The 13127-nt window shown below is 43.9% G+C and overlaps 3 protein-coding genes across 5 annotated transcripts; 2 read left to right on the top strand and 1 right to left on the bottom strand.

The window, feature by feature from the left end:
* The first annotated feature begins 358 nt into the window (after positions 1-358).
* LOC115372955 (zinc transporter ZIP9-like) lies at positions 359-3180 on the top strand. Its single transcript, XM_030071124.1, is given in 7 exon segments — positions 359-454; positions 821-926; positions 1294-1554; positions 1670-1738; positions 1914-1999; positions 2102-2267; positions 2826-3180. Coding segments are annotated over 7 exon segments (1020 nt in total). The 3' UTR covers positions 3062-3180.
* A 1353-nt stretch (positions 3181-4533) lies between these two features.
* LOC115372540 (coiled-coil domain-containing protein 177) lies at positions 4534-11862 on the bottom strand. 2 transcript variants are annotated; one of them, XM_030070531.1, is made up of 2 exons: positions 10813-11862; positions 4534-5525 (listed from the first exon to the last, which is right to left on the bottom strand). In XM_030070531.1, the coding sequence occupies exons 1-2, from the start codon at positions 11716-11718 to the stop codon at positions 4722-4724; spliced, it is 1710 nt and encodes a 569-aa protein (XP_029926391.1). In that variant the 5' UTR covers positions 11719-11862; the 3' UTR covers positions 4534-4721. The 2 variants fall into 2 exon arrangements, with proteins under 2 accessions (XP_029926391.1, XP_029926390.1); XM_030070530.1 differs by lacking the exon at positions 4534-5525 and having other exon boundaries at positions 9605-11862.
* LOC115372543 (zinc transporter ZIP9-like) lies at positions 5765-9548 on the top strand. 2 transcript variants are annotated; one of them, XM_030070536.1, is made up of 7 exons: positions 5765-5994; positions 6402-6507; positions 6892-7086; positions 7202-7270; positions 7615-7700; positions 7803-7937; positions 8499-9548. In XM_030070536.1, exons 1-7 carry the CDS (start codon positions 5899-5901, stop codon positions 8751-8753), a joined length of 942 nt encoding a protein of 313 aa, XP_029926396.1. In that variant the 5' UTR covers positions 5765-5898; the 3' UTR covers positions 8754-9548. The 2 variants fall into 2 exon arrangements, with proteins under 2 accessions (XP_029926396.1, XP_029926394.1); XM_030070534.1 differs by having other exon boundaries at positions 6874-7086.
* Positions 11863-13127: the final 1265 nt, after the last annotated feature.

The following is a 13127-nucleotide window of genomic DNA, read 5'->3' as shown; positions in this document are numbered from 1 at the left end:
AGGGACCCGTTTAAATCGGAAAGGTAGGTCCCTAGGGTCGATGAGTGGAGGGCCACAGGTTGAGGCCCCTGCAGTTCTCAGTGTCCAACACTGGGTGCTGCTTGGAGATGATGTTTGTTTTCCCGAACAGAAGAGAGAGACAGAGGCGCGACGTGGGAGGACAGCATGGCATTCACCTCTTAAAATCCAGCAAGTTAAATAGAATAATACCATAAGAGCGGACGGGCTTTTGTTTGTTTGTTTGTACTTTGTTTTTTTCCTGGGTACCCGATACTGAGTAAAGCAGCAGGACAGACGCAGACCTGAACTGAAACTTGTCTACATAAAAAAAAAGAAAAAGAAGAGCAAAAGCTCCATCATGGACTGAAGGATTACTATTACTATCATCGCGGTTGCGATATTTGTCGGATGTCTTATTTTCGGATTCATCCCACTGTGGATCCCACTTTCAGAGGTAGCCTAAGTCAATGTTTTTTTTTTTCATGCTTTTTTCTTTCTTCATTTGTTTCCAATTTCCTCACACAGTAACGTCAGCCGGCACACTTGCAGTAAAAAAAAAAATCACTTAACACTGCACATGTAAATGTATTTAAATCTATAGTTTCCATTTATTTTTCTTTAAAGGTGCTGCTCTGTGCACCGATATTCGCTACAGTGTCGCACAGCACACTGTGTAGTAACACTGTTTCTGTTTTTTTGTTGGCGTGTAAATTTGTAATATCAGTCCAGCTGTAACTGTGAGCGGAAGGATGTTTATTCCAGAAATAAATAAACAATATTAGAAATACAGTGATGACTGAGGTGGCTGGTTGTCCTTTAGGTAAAGCTGAAGTTTGTGACCCTCCTGGGGGCAGGACTCCTGTGCGGGACAGCACTGGCTCTCATCATCCCTGAGGGAGTGGATATGATGGAGGAGTCCTGGCGAGGTGAGGGGTGGGCTGGAGTGGCATGGGGCAGCTCCTGGCTCCCCAACTCCAAACAACAAGATGTGGGTGTGATGTGGGAGCTAAGTCTTAGCAGCCTTAGCACCCACATCCCACCCACATCCTGTCAGTTTGTTCATAATTTCTGTTGGGTGATATGTAAATGTGTTGAAAGAATAAACCAAGAGCTCCCATGCCACTCTCACCCAACAAATTTTTTACAGCTGCTGCAGTGTACTGAGAGCACATCAGGATGAAAGGGGGCTTTGAAAGGGGGCTCAGTGATCTAATTTATGTCCCTATATGCATGTGCCTCATTGTCTTTGATGTGGATCTGTTCAAATGGTTGTTTTTCTGTTTGTCTCTGCAGCCTCGTCCTGCTCTGCAGCATCAGCCAGTTCAAACACCAGTGCACGTCACAGTCCAAACGCCAGTGCACCTCACAGTCCAAACGCCAGTGCACCTCACAGTCCAAACGCCAGTGCACGTCACAGTCCAAACGTCAGTGAGGTGCAGGAGACCCCCTCAGAGACTTGCTACCCTCCTCGTGTCTGCATTGGCGTTGCCTTAGTTGTCGGGTTCACCTTCATGTTTGTGGTGGATCAGATAGGAACTTACCTTTCGATGCGCTGCAAGTATTTTCATTTTAGCAGAACTCTCAATGTGTGCTTCGTTTTGCAGAATGTCTCTCCTACAAGAATCTTTTTGTCCTATCACCGCAATGTCTGCATCATGTCTCTTTTCAGTGTCACGTACTGATTTGCCTCACAGCACCAGCATCAAAACAACTCTTGGGCTACAGTTTCATTCTGCAGGTACTGTACAGTATCACACACAAGAACTGCTCACATGCACATTTTGTGTTTGCTCAAGGCTCACAAGATATTGGATGGGCACAGTTTCGTGAAATTTTTTACTTTGACTCTTTCTTTGAAAATAAAAAAATACACATTGCTTTGACCAGTGATTAAATATTTGTCGTGCTTGTAGCTGATGGCATTGCTCTGGGTGCAGCTATGTTCTCTGCTGAGGAGACAGTGAAGGTCATAGTATTTTTTGCTGTAATTCTGCACAAGGTGAGATTCCCCTGACAACATCACAGTGAAATAGTATTGATCACAAATAAGATGTAATAGCGCCAACACATATATCCTATCGTACTGTGTTTCCTCCTATAGGCACCTACAGCTTTTGCCTTGGTCTCCTTTTTGATGCATGCAGGCCTGGGGAGGAAAGACATACAAGTACATCTACTGTGCTTTTCAGCTGTTGCACCTCTATTTGCCATATGCACGTACGTCATATTGCACATGGTGAGAAGCACAAATCAGTCATCTTGTGACAGTGCAGTCAAAACCCCTTGTATCCCTGTTACGGCTGGGCAGGAATGTTTTTTTTTTGTTTGTTTGTTTTTTTAATTACTGCAGCCTTCATTTGAACAATACTTAAAATCCTATGCCTTTTTTTTCAGTCGATATGTGAAGCTTTTTGCTAAATGTTATTTGTAGCACACCTCCTGTCCAGCAGATGTCATCTGCTTAATTTCTAACCAACAAAAACTCACTTGACCATATTACATGTTTTGAACAAATGAACAAACAATAGCAGGAGCTCCCCCACTGAATCCAGTGATCCTATGATGCATTTTGGATTTAAAAACCTTTATGGTAAAATTTAGTAGTCCAACTGAAAAATCCCTAATTGAACTGAAATGGAATCAAAACAAGTCAAATTTGGTATTCAGTTGGACTGGGACCTTGTGAACTGGAATTGAATTAAATTAGTAAATTGGTGACAATAGCCAGCCCTAATCAGTGGAAGATGTGAGGAAATGGCGCTTTGGTATTATTGGAAATGGGAATGTGTTTCTGTTCTCTCTGCAGGGTCATACATTCGAGTTAGAATTTAGTTTAACAGGACTGGGAATGCTCTTCTCTGCTGGGACTTTCCTCTATGTGGCCACAGTGCATGTTCTCCCTCAGGTCAGCAGCAAGGGGCAGCAGCAGCCCCCTCCACCTTTCCAGGAACACAGTGGAGCTGAGGTGCAGCAGCACAAGCACCTGGGCTTCCTGGAGAGTCTCACTTTTGTTCTGGGGGCGGGACTCCCTCTGCTGGGTCTGGCGCTCATAGATGACTGAGAACATGCTAGAGCAGTGCAGTGGGCAGGGCATGATGCTGCACCTTGAGGGCAAACTGTGAACACATGCTCAGTCCACACAGTGCTGTATGAAACTAGGGTAAAGGGTAAAGTACACAGGTGAGCATGATTTCATACCATAGAAGACAAGACTGGTAAGAGTGTGCTTGGAGTGCAACTTTCATTTCCTGGAGTGATCATATGTCTCTGGAACTTCCCTTAGAGCCCAGATATAGTGAGCATCTTTTGTCCTTGGTGTGTTGAGTTACCACTCAAATAAAAGGGCTTCAGTTATTGCCAAAAGTGAATTCAATAAACTGGCTCCGTTACCTTTTATCAGGGAACTGAAAAAAAATGAGGACATAGAGTTTTCAGTTGCCAAAGTTCATCTAAATAAACGGATAGATTTAACGAGGTACAATAGAATAAGCAGACATGGTCTGTGTCTGTTTTAGAACAACATCAGATCTAGGACACATATTTTTAAAATATTTTTAAGCTCCTGTGTATATCCTGCTGGAAAGTAGATCCCTATTTAATATGTGCATATATTCCCCCACACTTTGATTAATGGCAGCCAATCAGTCTGCAATGTATAAAACACAAATCTGGCAATCCAATAGATCTAACATAATTGTTTTTTTGCACTAACTGGCATGTTAGAGGATAACACGTCATGAATCTCATTTGAGGACTCTTTGTTTTTCTCTTGCAGTGCATTCCGTAGTGTATTCTGTATTTATCATACAATAAAATGCCTTCTTGAGTCATGTGATGGCTAATACAACCAGTTAATGTAGTGTCCTTTTGATTTGCCCCACACAAAACTGTTGATGAAGTAGACAGACCGTCTCTGATCGCTAATTAATTTTTAATAGAATACCTGCCAATGCCATTTGGTGTCAATTCACACTTGCCCACACATTCTGGAGAGCTGTCAAATACATGTATAGTCAATGAATTTTACAAATGAGGATATTATAATTAAAAAACTATAAAACGTAAAAATAAATTGGAATTTGCAAAACACTACTTATAAAAAAAGCAGCAATTTCACTATCACACTGCAAAAACTCAAAATCTTACCAAGATTATTTGTCTTATTTCAAGTCAAAAATGTCTTATTCCTAGTCAAAACATCTCATTACACTTAAAATAAGACATGATCACCTCAGAAGTAACTTGTTTTTAGACAATTGTCTCTTGTTTCAAGTGAAAATTTGCTTGAAACAAGTGAAAATTTGCTTGTTTCATTGGCAAAATTTGTTTCTTGTTTCTAGCCAATTTTCACTTATTTCAAGTGAATTTTCACTTGAAATAAGTGAAAATTGTCTAAAAAAATTTACTTCTGAGGTGATCATGTCTTATTTTAAGTGTAATGAGATATTTTGACTAGAAATAAGACATTTTTGACTTGAAATAAGACAAATATTCTTGGTAAGATTTTGCGTTTTTGCAGTGCATTGACTAGCTATCATTTTTTTTTTGTTAGTTTATCTTTATTGCTACTCTACCCTGTTTAATTTTGTTCTGCTTTGAAATACAAAGCTTCCAGTGAAACATGATTAGATCAACTCAGTCCAGCAGGAGGAACTGCACTGTTACACTTTAGCCGACTAAAGCACTGATGTGCAGAAATGTCCCTCTGGACATTGTTTATTTCAGAGTTTAATGCGAGCCATGGAGGCAATAAGCTGAGCCTCCTGAGCCATCTGGTCAAAGGTGCGGCGCTGTGTGTACTGTCTCACTTTGTCCCTCATGTGGAAGGAGGCCCGAGCCACCCTGTGCCCCTCCTCCTGTATCTCCTCTCGCTGTCTCTGCAGCCTGTCCCTCCTGTACTCCTTCATGCTGATGTACTCTTCTCTGAGGATCCTCTTTGCCTCCTCCTCCCTCTGCACCCTGTCTCTCAGCCTCTGATGGCAGAGCTGCCTCTCCTGGTTGTGCTGGCGTGCTCGCTGAGCTGTGCTCCTGTGCCGGACAGACGTGTACTGGACGGCTCTCTCAATGCGGCGCTGGCTCAGCTTGACCAGGAGCTGCTTGTGTCTGAGCTGCTGGTGACTCTGCAGTTTGGCCTTCAGCTGGGCTTTATGGATCTGCTGCTCCTCTCGGGCTGCCCGCTCCTGCAGCTCCCTCAGCCGGGCCTCCACAGCCTGGATGTGTTTCCTCCAGGACTGGTGCAGCTTAAGCTCCAGAGTGCTCCTCCCCAGGGCCTCCTCTTCCTCTACCTGCTGCACTGCCTGTTGCTTCAGCAGGATGTGCCGCAGCCCCTCTCTCCTGTTCTCCTGCTGCCGCCTCCTCCTCTCTCTTCTCTCGTGTGACACTTTGCTCTTTCTCGCTCTCTGCTCCCTCTCCAGTGCAAGCTGGTTCTCCCCCTCTCTCCTCATTCTCTCCATCTTCTCCTGGTCTCTGAGCAGCCTCTCCTGGTGGCGTTTGCGCAGCTCCGCCTTCTTCTGTGCAGCCTCTATCTTTTCTCTGCGTTAAGCTCCTCTGCCAGCCTCCCCCAGCGGTCTTCTTGCTGTAGCACCTCCTGCTCACCACTAGGGTCGATGAGTGGAGGGCCACAGGTTGAGGCCCCTGCAGTTCTCCGTGTCCAACACTGGGTGCTGCTTGGAGATGATGTTTGTTTTCCACAACAGTAGCTAGAGAGAGACAGAGGCGCGACGTGGGAAGACAGCATGGCATTCACCTTGGATAATCCAGGAAGTTAAATACAATATTAACATAAGAGCTGACGGGCTGTTTTTTCTGGGGGTCCGATACTGAATAAAGGAGAGACGCAGACCTGAACTGGAACTTGGCTTCATAAAAAAGAAAAGAGAGAATAGCAAAAACTTCATCATGGATGGGATGAGTACAATTACTATCATCGCGGTTGCGATGTTTGTCGGATGTCTTATTTTCGGATTCATCCCACTGTGGATCCCACTTTCAGAGGTAAGTTAATTTTTTGTCATGCCTTTTTTTTCTTCATTTGTGTCCAATTTCCTCACACAGTAACGTCAGTCGGCACCCTGAAAAAAAAATCTCACGTAGGCTAACGTTGAAGTGCCGCAATGATGACACTGAATAATGGCATCACATATAAATGTCTTTAAATCTACAGTTTCCACATGTTTTTCTTTAAATATGCTGCTTTGTGCAGCATATTTAAAGAAATACGCCACAGTGTTGCACACTTGCTCACAATTGAGCGGTGTTCTAACATTTTCCTCTTTGTCGGCGTGAAAATTTGTAATAGCTATCAGTCCAGCTGTAACTGTGAGCGGAAGGATGTTTATTCCAGAAATAAATAAACAATATTAGAAATACAGTGATGACTGAGGTGGCTGGTTGTCCTTTAGGTAAAGCTGAAGTTTGTGACCCTCCTGGGGGCAGGACTCCTGTGCGGGACAGCACTGGCTCTCATCATCCCTGAGGGAGTGCATATGATGGAGGAGTCCTGGCGAGGTGAGGGGTGGGCTGGAGTGGCATGGGGCAGCTCCTGGCTCCCCAACTCCAAAAAACAAGATGTGGGTGGGATGTGGGTGCTAAGTCTTGGCACCCACATCCCACCCACATCTGCCAGTTTGTTCATAATTTCTATGGGGTGATATGTAAATGTGTTGAAAGAATAAACCAAGAGCTCTCATGCCACTCTCACCCAACAAATTTATGCCTGTGTTTACAGCTGCTGCAGTGTACTGAGAGCACATCAGGATGAAAGGGGTCTTTGAAAGGGGGCTCAGTGATCTAATTTATGTCCCTATATGCATGTGCCTCATTGTCTTTGATGTGGATCTGTTCAAATGGTTGTTTTTCTGTTTGTCTCTGCAGCCTCGTCCTGCTCTGCAGCACCAGCCAGTTCAAACGCCAGTGCACGTCACAGTCCAAACGCCAGTGCACGTCACAGTCCAAACGTCAGTGAGGTGCAGGAGACCCCCTCAGAGACCAGCTACCCTCCTCGTGTCTGCATTGGCGTTGCCTTAGTTGTCGGGTTCACCTTCATGTTTGTGGTGGATCAGATAGGAACTTACCTTTCGATGCGCTGCAAGTATTTTCATTTTAGCAGAACTCTCAATGTGTGCTTCGTTTTGCAGAATGTCTCTCCTACAAGAATCTTTTTGTCCTATCACCGCAATGTCTGCATCATGTCTCTTTTCAGTGTCACGTACTGATTTGCCTCACAGCACCAGCATCACAACAACTCTTGGGCTACAGTTTCATTCTGCAGGTATTACACTGTACAGTATCACACACACAAGACCTGCTCACATGCACATTTTGTGTTTGCTCAAGGCTCACAAGATATTGGATGGGCACAGTTTCAGGAAGTTTAGACTTTGTTCTCAGCAATATCATTCCACAAGCTTGGAAAATGCCCTAAATAGTGTTGGAGTTGTTCTGAACATCCTCTCATGACTCACCATGTGATCCTGTTCACATTTTAAATTACTCCACTGTCATTATTGCATGGCCTCAAGTATAAGGCAATGATGTGGTGGTTGAAAATAAGAAATGCAAAAACTTAAAAGTAAATTGCTGTGACCAGTGATTAAATATTTGTTGTGCTTGTAGCTGATGGCATTGCTCTGGGTGCAGCTATGGCCACTCCTGAAAAGACAGCACATGTCATGGTATTTTTTGCTGTAATTCTGCACAAGGTGAGATTCCCCTGACAACATCACAGTGAAATAGTATTGATCACAAATAAGATGTAATAGCGCCAACACATATATCCTATCGTACTGTGTTTCCTCCTATAGGCACCTACAGCTTTTGGTTTGGTCTCCTTTTTGATGCATGCAGGCCTGGGGAGGAAGTGCATACAAGTACATTTGCTGTGCTTTTCAGCTGTTGCACCTCTATTTGCCATATGCACGTACGTCATATTGCACATGGTGAGAAGCACATATCAATCATCTTGTGACAGTGCAGTCAAAAACCCTTGTATCCCCGTTACGGCTGGGCAGGAATGTTTTTTTTTTTTTTTTAATTAACTGCAGCCTTCATTTGAACAATACTTAAAATCCTATGCCTTTTTTTTCAGTCGATATGTGAAGCTTTTTGCTAAATGTTATTTGTAGCATACCTCCTGTCCAGCAGATGTCATCTGCTTAATTTCTAGCCAACAAAAACTCACTTGACCATATTACATGTTTTGAACAAATGAACAAACAATAGCAGGAGCTCCCCCACTGAATCCAGTGATCCTATGATGCATTTTGGATTTAAAAACCTTTATGGTAAAATTTAGTAGTCCAACTGAAAAATCCCTAATTGAACTGAAATGGAATCAAAACAAGTCAAATTTGGTATTCAGTTGGACTGGGACCTTGTGAACTGGAATTGAATTAAATTAGTAAATTAGTGACAATAGCCAGCCCTAATCAGTGGAAGACGTGAGGAAATGGCGCTTTGGTATGATCTGAAATGGGAATGTGTCTCTGTTCTCTCTGCAGGGTGAAGCATCCGGGTTAGGATTTAGTTTAACAGGACTGGGAATGCTCTTCTCTGCTGGGACTTTCCTCTATGTGGCCACAGTGCATGTTCTCCCTCAGGTCAGCAGCAAGGGGCAGCAGCAGCCCCCTCCACCTTTCCAGGAACACAGTGGAGCTGAGGTGCAGCAGCACAAGCACCTGGGCTTCCTGGAGAGTCTCACTTTTGTTCTGGGGGCGGGACTCCCTCTGCTGGGTCTGGCGCTCATAGATGACTGAGAACATGCTAGAGCAGTGCAGTGGGCAGGGCATGATGCTGCACCTCGAGGGCAAACTGTGAACACATGCTCAGTCCACACAGTGCTGTATGAAACTAGGGTAAAGGGTAAAGTACACAGGTGAGCATGATTTTATACCATAGAAGACAAGACTGGTAAGAGTGTGCTTGGAGTGCAACTTTCATTTCCTGGAGTGATCATATGTCTCTGGAACTTCCCTTAGAGCCCAGATATAGTGAGCATCTTTTGTCCTTGGTGTGTTGAGTTACCACTCAAATAAAAGGGCTTCATTTGCTGCCAAAAGTGAATTCAATAAACTGGCTCCGTTACCTTTTATCAGGGAACTGAAAAAAATGAGGACATGGAGTTTTCAGTTGCCAAAGTTCATCTAAATAACCGGATAGATTTACAGAGGTACAATAGAATAATCAGATATGGTCTGTGTCTGTTTTAGAACAACATCAGATCTAGGACACATATTTTTAAAATATTTTTAAGCTCCTGTGTATATCCTGCTGGAAAGCAGATCTCTATTTAATATGTGCATATATTCCCCCACACTTTGATTAATGGCAGCCAATCAGTCTGCAATGTATAAAACACAAATCTGGTAATCCAGTGGATCTAACATAATTGTTTTTTGCACTAACTGGCATGTTAGAGGATAACACGTCATGAATCTCATTTGAGGACTCTTTGTTTTTCTCTTGCAGTGCATTCCGTAGTGTATTCTGTATTTATCATACAATAAAATGCCTTCTTGAGTCATGTGATGGCTAATACAACCAGTTAATGTAGTGTCCTTTTGATTTGCCCCACACAAAACTGTTGATGAAGTAGACAGACCGTCTGTGATCGCTAATTAATTTTTAATAGAATGCCTGCCAAAGCCATTTGGTGGCAATTCACACTTGCCCACACATTCTGGAGAGCTGTCAAATACATGCATAGTCAATGAATTTTACAAATGAGGATATTATAATAAAAAAAACTATAAAAGGTAAAAATAAATTGGAATTTGCAAAACACTACTTATAAAAAAGCAGCAATTTGACTATCATTGACTAGCTATAATTTTTTTGTTTGTTTATCTTCTATTGCTACTCTACCCTGTTTAATTTTGTTCTGCTTTGAAATACAAAGCTTCCAGTGAAACATGATTAGATCAACTCAGTCCAGCAGGAGGAACTGCACTGTTACACTTTAGCCGACTAAAGCACTGATGTGCAGAAATGTCCCTCTGGACATTGTTTATTTCAGAGTTTAATGCGAGCCATGGAGGCAATAAGCTGAGCCTCCTGAGCCATCTGGTCAAAGGTGCGGCGCTGTGTGTACTGTCTCACTTTGTCCCTCATGTGGAAGGAGGCCCGAGCCACCCTGTGCCCCTCCTCCTGTATCTCCTCTCGCTGTCTCTGCAGCCTGTCCCTCCTGTACTCCTTCATGCTGATGTACTCTTCTCTGAGGATCCTCTTTGCCTCCTCCTCCCTCTGCACCCTGTCTCTCAGCCTCTGATGGCAGAGCTGCCTCTCCTGGTTGTGCTGGCGTGCTCGCTGAGCTGTGCTCCTGTGCCGGACAGACGTGTACTGGACGGCTCTCTCCATGCGGTGCTGGCTCAGCTTGACCAGGAGCTGCTTGTGTCTGAGCTGCTGGTGACTCTGCAGTTTGGCCTTCAGCTGGGCTTTATGGATCTGCTGCTCCTCTCGGGCTGCCCGCTCCTGCAGCTCCCTCAGCCGGGCCTCCACAGTCTGGACGTGTTTCCTCCAGGACTGGTGCAGCTTAAGCTCCAGAGTGCTCCTCCCCAGGGCCTCCTCTTCCTCTACCTGCTGCACTGCCTGTTGCTTCAGCAGGATGTGCCGCAGCCCCTCTCTCCTGTTCTCCTGCTGCCGCTTCCTCCTCTCTCTTCTCTCGTGTGACACTTTGCTCTTTCTGGCTCTCTGCTCCCTCTCCAGTGCAAGCTGGTTCTCCCTCTCTCTCCTCATTCTCTCCATCTTCTCCTGGTCTCTGAGCAGCCTCTCCTGGTGGCGTTTGCGCAGCTCCGCCTTCTTCTGTGCAGCCTCTATCTTTTCTCTGCGTTGTGCCTTAAGCTCCTCTGCCAGCCTCCCCCAGCGGTCTTCTTGCTGCAGCACCTCCTGCTCACGTATTCCTGCCAGCTCTCTCTCCTGAAGCTCCCTCTGCCTCCTGCGGGTTTCCAGCTCCTCATGCCACCGCCGCATGCTTCGCTTCAGCTTCTTCCCCCTCTTCTTAACTGCCTCAGCCCTCTGGGCCTCCTCCTTCCTGCGTGCCTCCAGCCATTCCTGCTCCTCCTGCTGACACAGCTTCAGATGGGCCTGCTCCTCCTGGTGCTTCACCAGCATGAGACCTGCTATTTTACGGTCTTTCTCTGATACTGTGATATACATCTCCTTCTTCTTTGTCAGGCGCTGCAATTGCATCGCAGCGCCTGGGGAGTGTCTGAAGTCTTGAAGGCTCAGGCTGCAGAACTTATTCTTGCTCGGCTCTCTACTGACAACAGAACAGGAAGATCTGCTCAGAGATTTCACTTTCAGGCACTGATGAACATCTGGGAAGGACGTCGTCTCAAAATCTTCCTTCAGTTTGGAGTCAGAGCTCCTACTGGCTGCTTCGAGTACAGTTTCTAAGGTGGACAGTCTCTTACTGTCGGACCCCCTGTCTCCAGTCTTGATAATCCTCTCCCTCTCCCTGCGACACATTTGCAAAAGCCTTCTGCGCTCCTTTTCGTAGGACTCATGCATGACTGCCACCGTTTCAAAGGGCCTGTCATGGCCTTCGGCAATGAACTCGTTTAGTGATTTAATGAGAAGTTCAACAGGTTTGACTCCCAGTTTGGCGCAGGACTGCAGCGAGCGGGGGCTCGTCAGGACGTAGCGGCTCCTGGCCGCCGCTGTGCTCTCGAAGTTGTTCAGATCCAGATGAAGCACAGGAGACGGCGACCTCATCTCCCCCATGACAAAATAACAGCAAATCAACGCACTGGCTCGAAAGTTTGCAGCAAAAGATTATGTGCAGCTTTACACGCTCGTCCACAGCCTACCTCTGAAGCACAACCTGTTTCCCAGCAGGCCGAGGACGGGATTATCTGGGTTATTCCATGTGGGCTGGTCGAGGCTGGGTGCGCTCCTTTGGCTTCACCGCAACAACATCGTCAAAGAAAGGAAAACCACATTCAAACAGGCTTTAATTAAACACAAATTATACTCTAATCAGGCCTATAGAGATTAGCCTACTTTATTCAAATGTAAGAGAATGCAAGAAAATGTTATAAGATGGTATAGTCCAGTAACTATGGCTCTGTGGTTATTATAAATTGGAGGTGCAGGACACATTTTGTCATTATAATAAATAAAAATACTCCCCACTCTTAAAACCACGGCCTAAATTGGAAATTAGAGAGCCCTGTTTGTGGGTCATTACTGTCTGTAATAACTGTCGGCTCTCCTGTAATTCACTCAAAATAGACAGAACCGATAAATTGCTCTTACCCAAATATTTTTTTTTGAAAATAAATTAATTTTCTCAGTCTTTATTGTGACTTATTTCTACAAATTAAATCACAGGCAGATCTATTAATTGATTTGATTATTTTAGGAGGAATGAATAATGAGTAACAGACACATCTCAATCAATATTTCAATTGTAAATTTGTAAATTAAATTTTTAGTTTTCCAGATCCTTTTATTGTGTTTTATTTATTTATGCGTAGCACCTTAACCCCACGTCAAATTCCTTATTTGTGAAAACTTGGCAATAAAGATCTTTCTGATTCTGATCTCTTGAAAGCTAATGACTGAGGGTTTATATATGAAGAGCTCATTTGCAAAAAACAGATATCTCCATTTGAATTTATTAAAACCTTTTAAACTTTTTGGAGTTTTATTAAAATTTACTTTATATTTATTTCTATTTTTATATGTTTATTTAGTCTGGCATAATTTTTATTATCCTAAATCATGCTTTGTGTGTGTGTGTGTGTGTGTGTGTGTGTGTGTGTGTGTGTGTGTGTGTGTGTGTGTGTGTGTGTGTGAGTGTGTGTGTGTGTGTGTGTGTGTGTGTGTATGTGTGTGTGTACTCCAGGCAGTATCAGTAAAAAAAGGTGTATTCATTTTAAGAATGGCTTTTATCTGTTTTTGCAAAGGAACTCTTTTTTTTTCAAGGTCATTGGTATGATGTAAATGCTCTCTATCATTTTTTTTTTTTTTTTTTTTTTAGTGACAATAATTTAGATATATTTTAAAGTGGCATTCATCACGAATAGATAAAACTTCAGACTTTTAGAGGGACGCTTAATCTGGTGACCATGGCAAAAACAACAACAACAACAACAACGAAACACAAACAAAGAGAGACGCTACCTCAC

The sequence above is a fragment of the Myripristis murdjan genome, chromosome 15, assembly GCF_902150065.1.
Source record: "Myripristis murdjan chromosome 15, fMyrMur1.1, whole genome shotgun sequence".
Taxonomy (NCBI): domain Eukaryota; kingdom Metazoa; phylum Chordata; class Actinopteri; order Holocentriformes; family Holocentridae; genus Myripristis; species Myripristis murdjan.
Note: the sequence above shows the minus strand (reverse complement) of the source record. Positions and strands in the feature narration are given on the sequence as shown.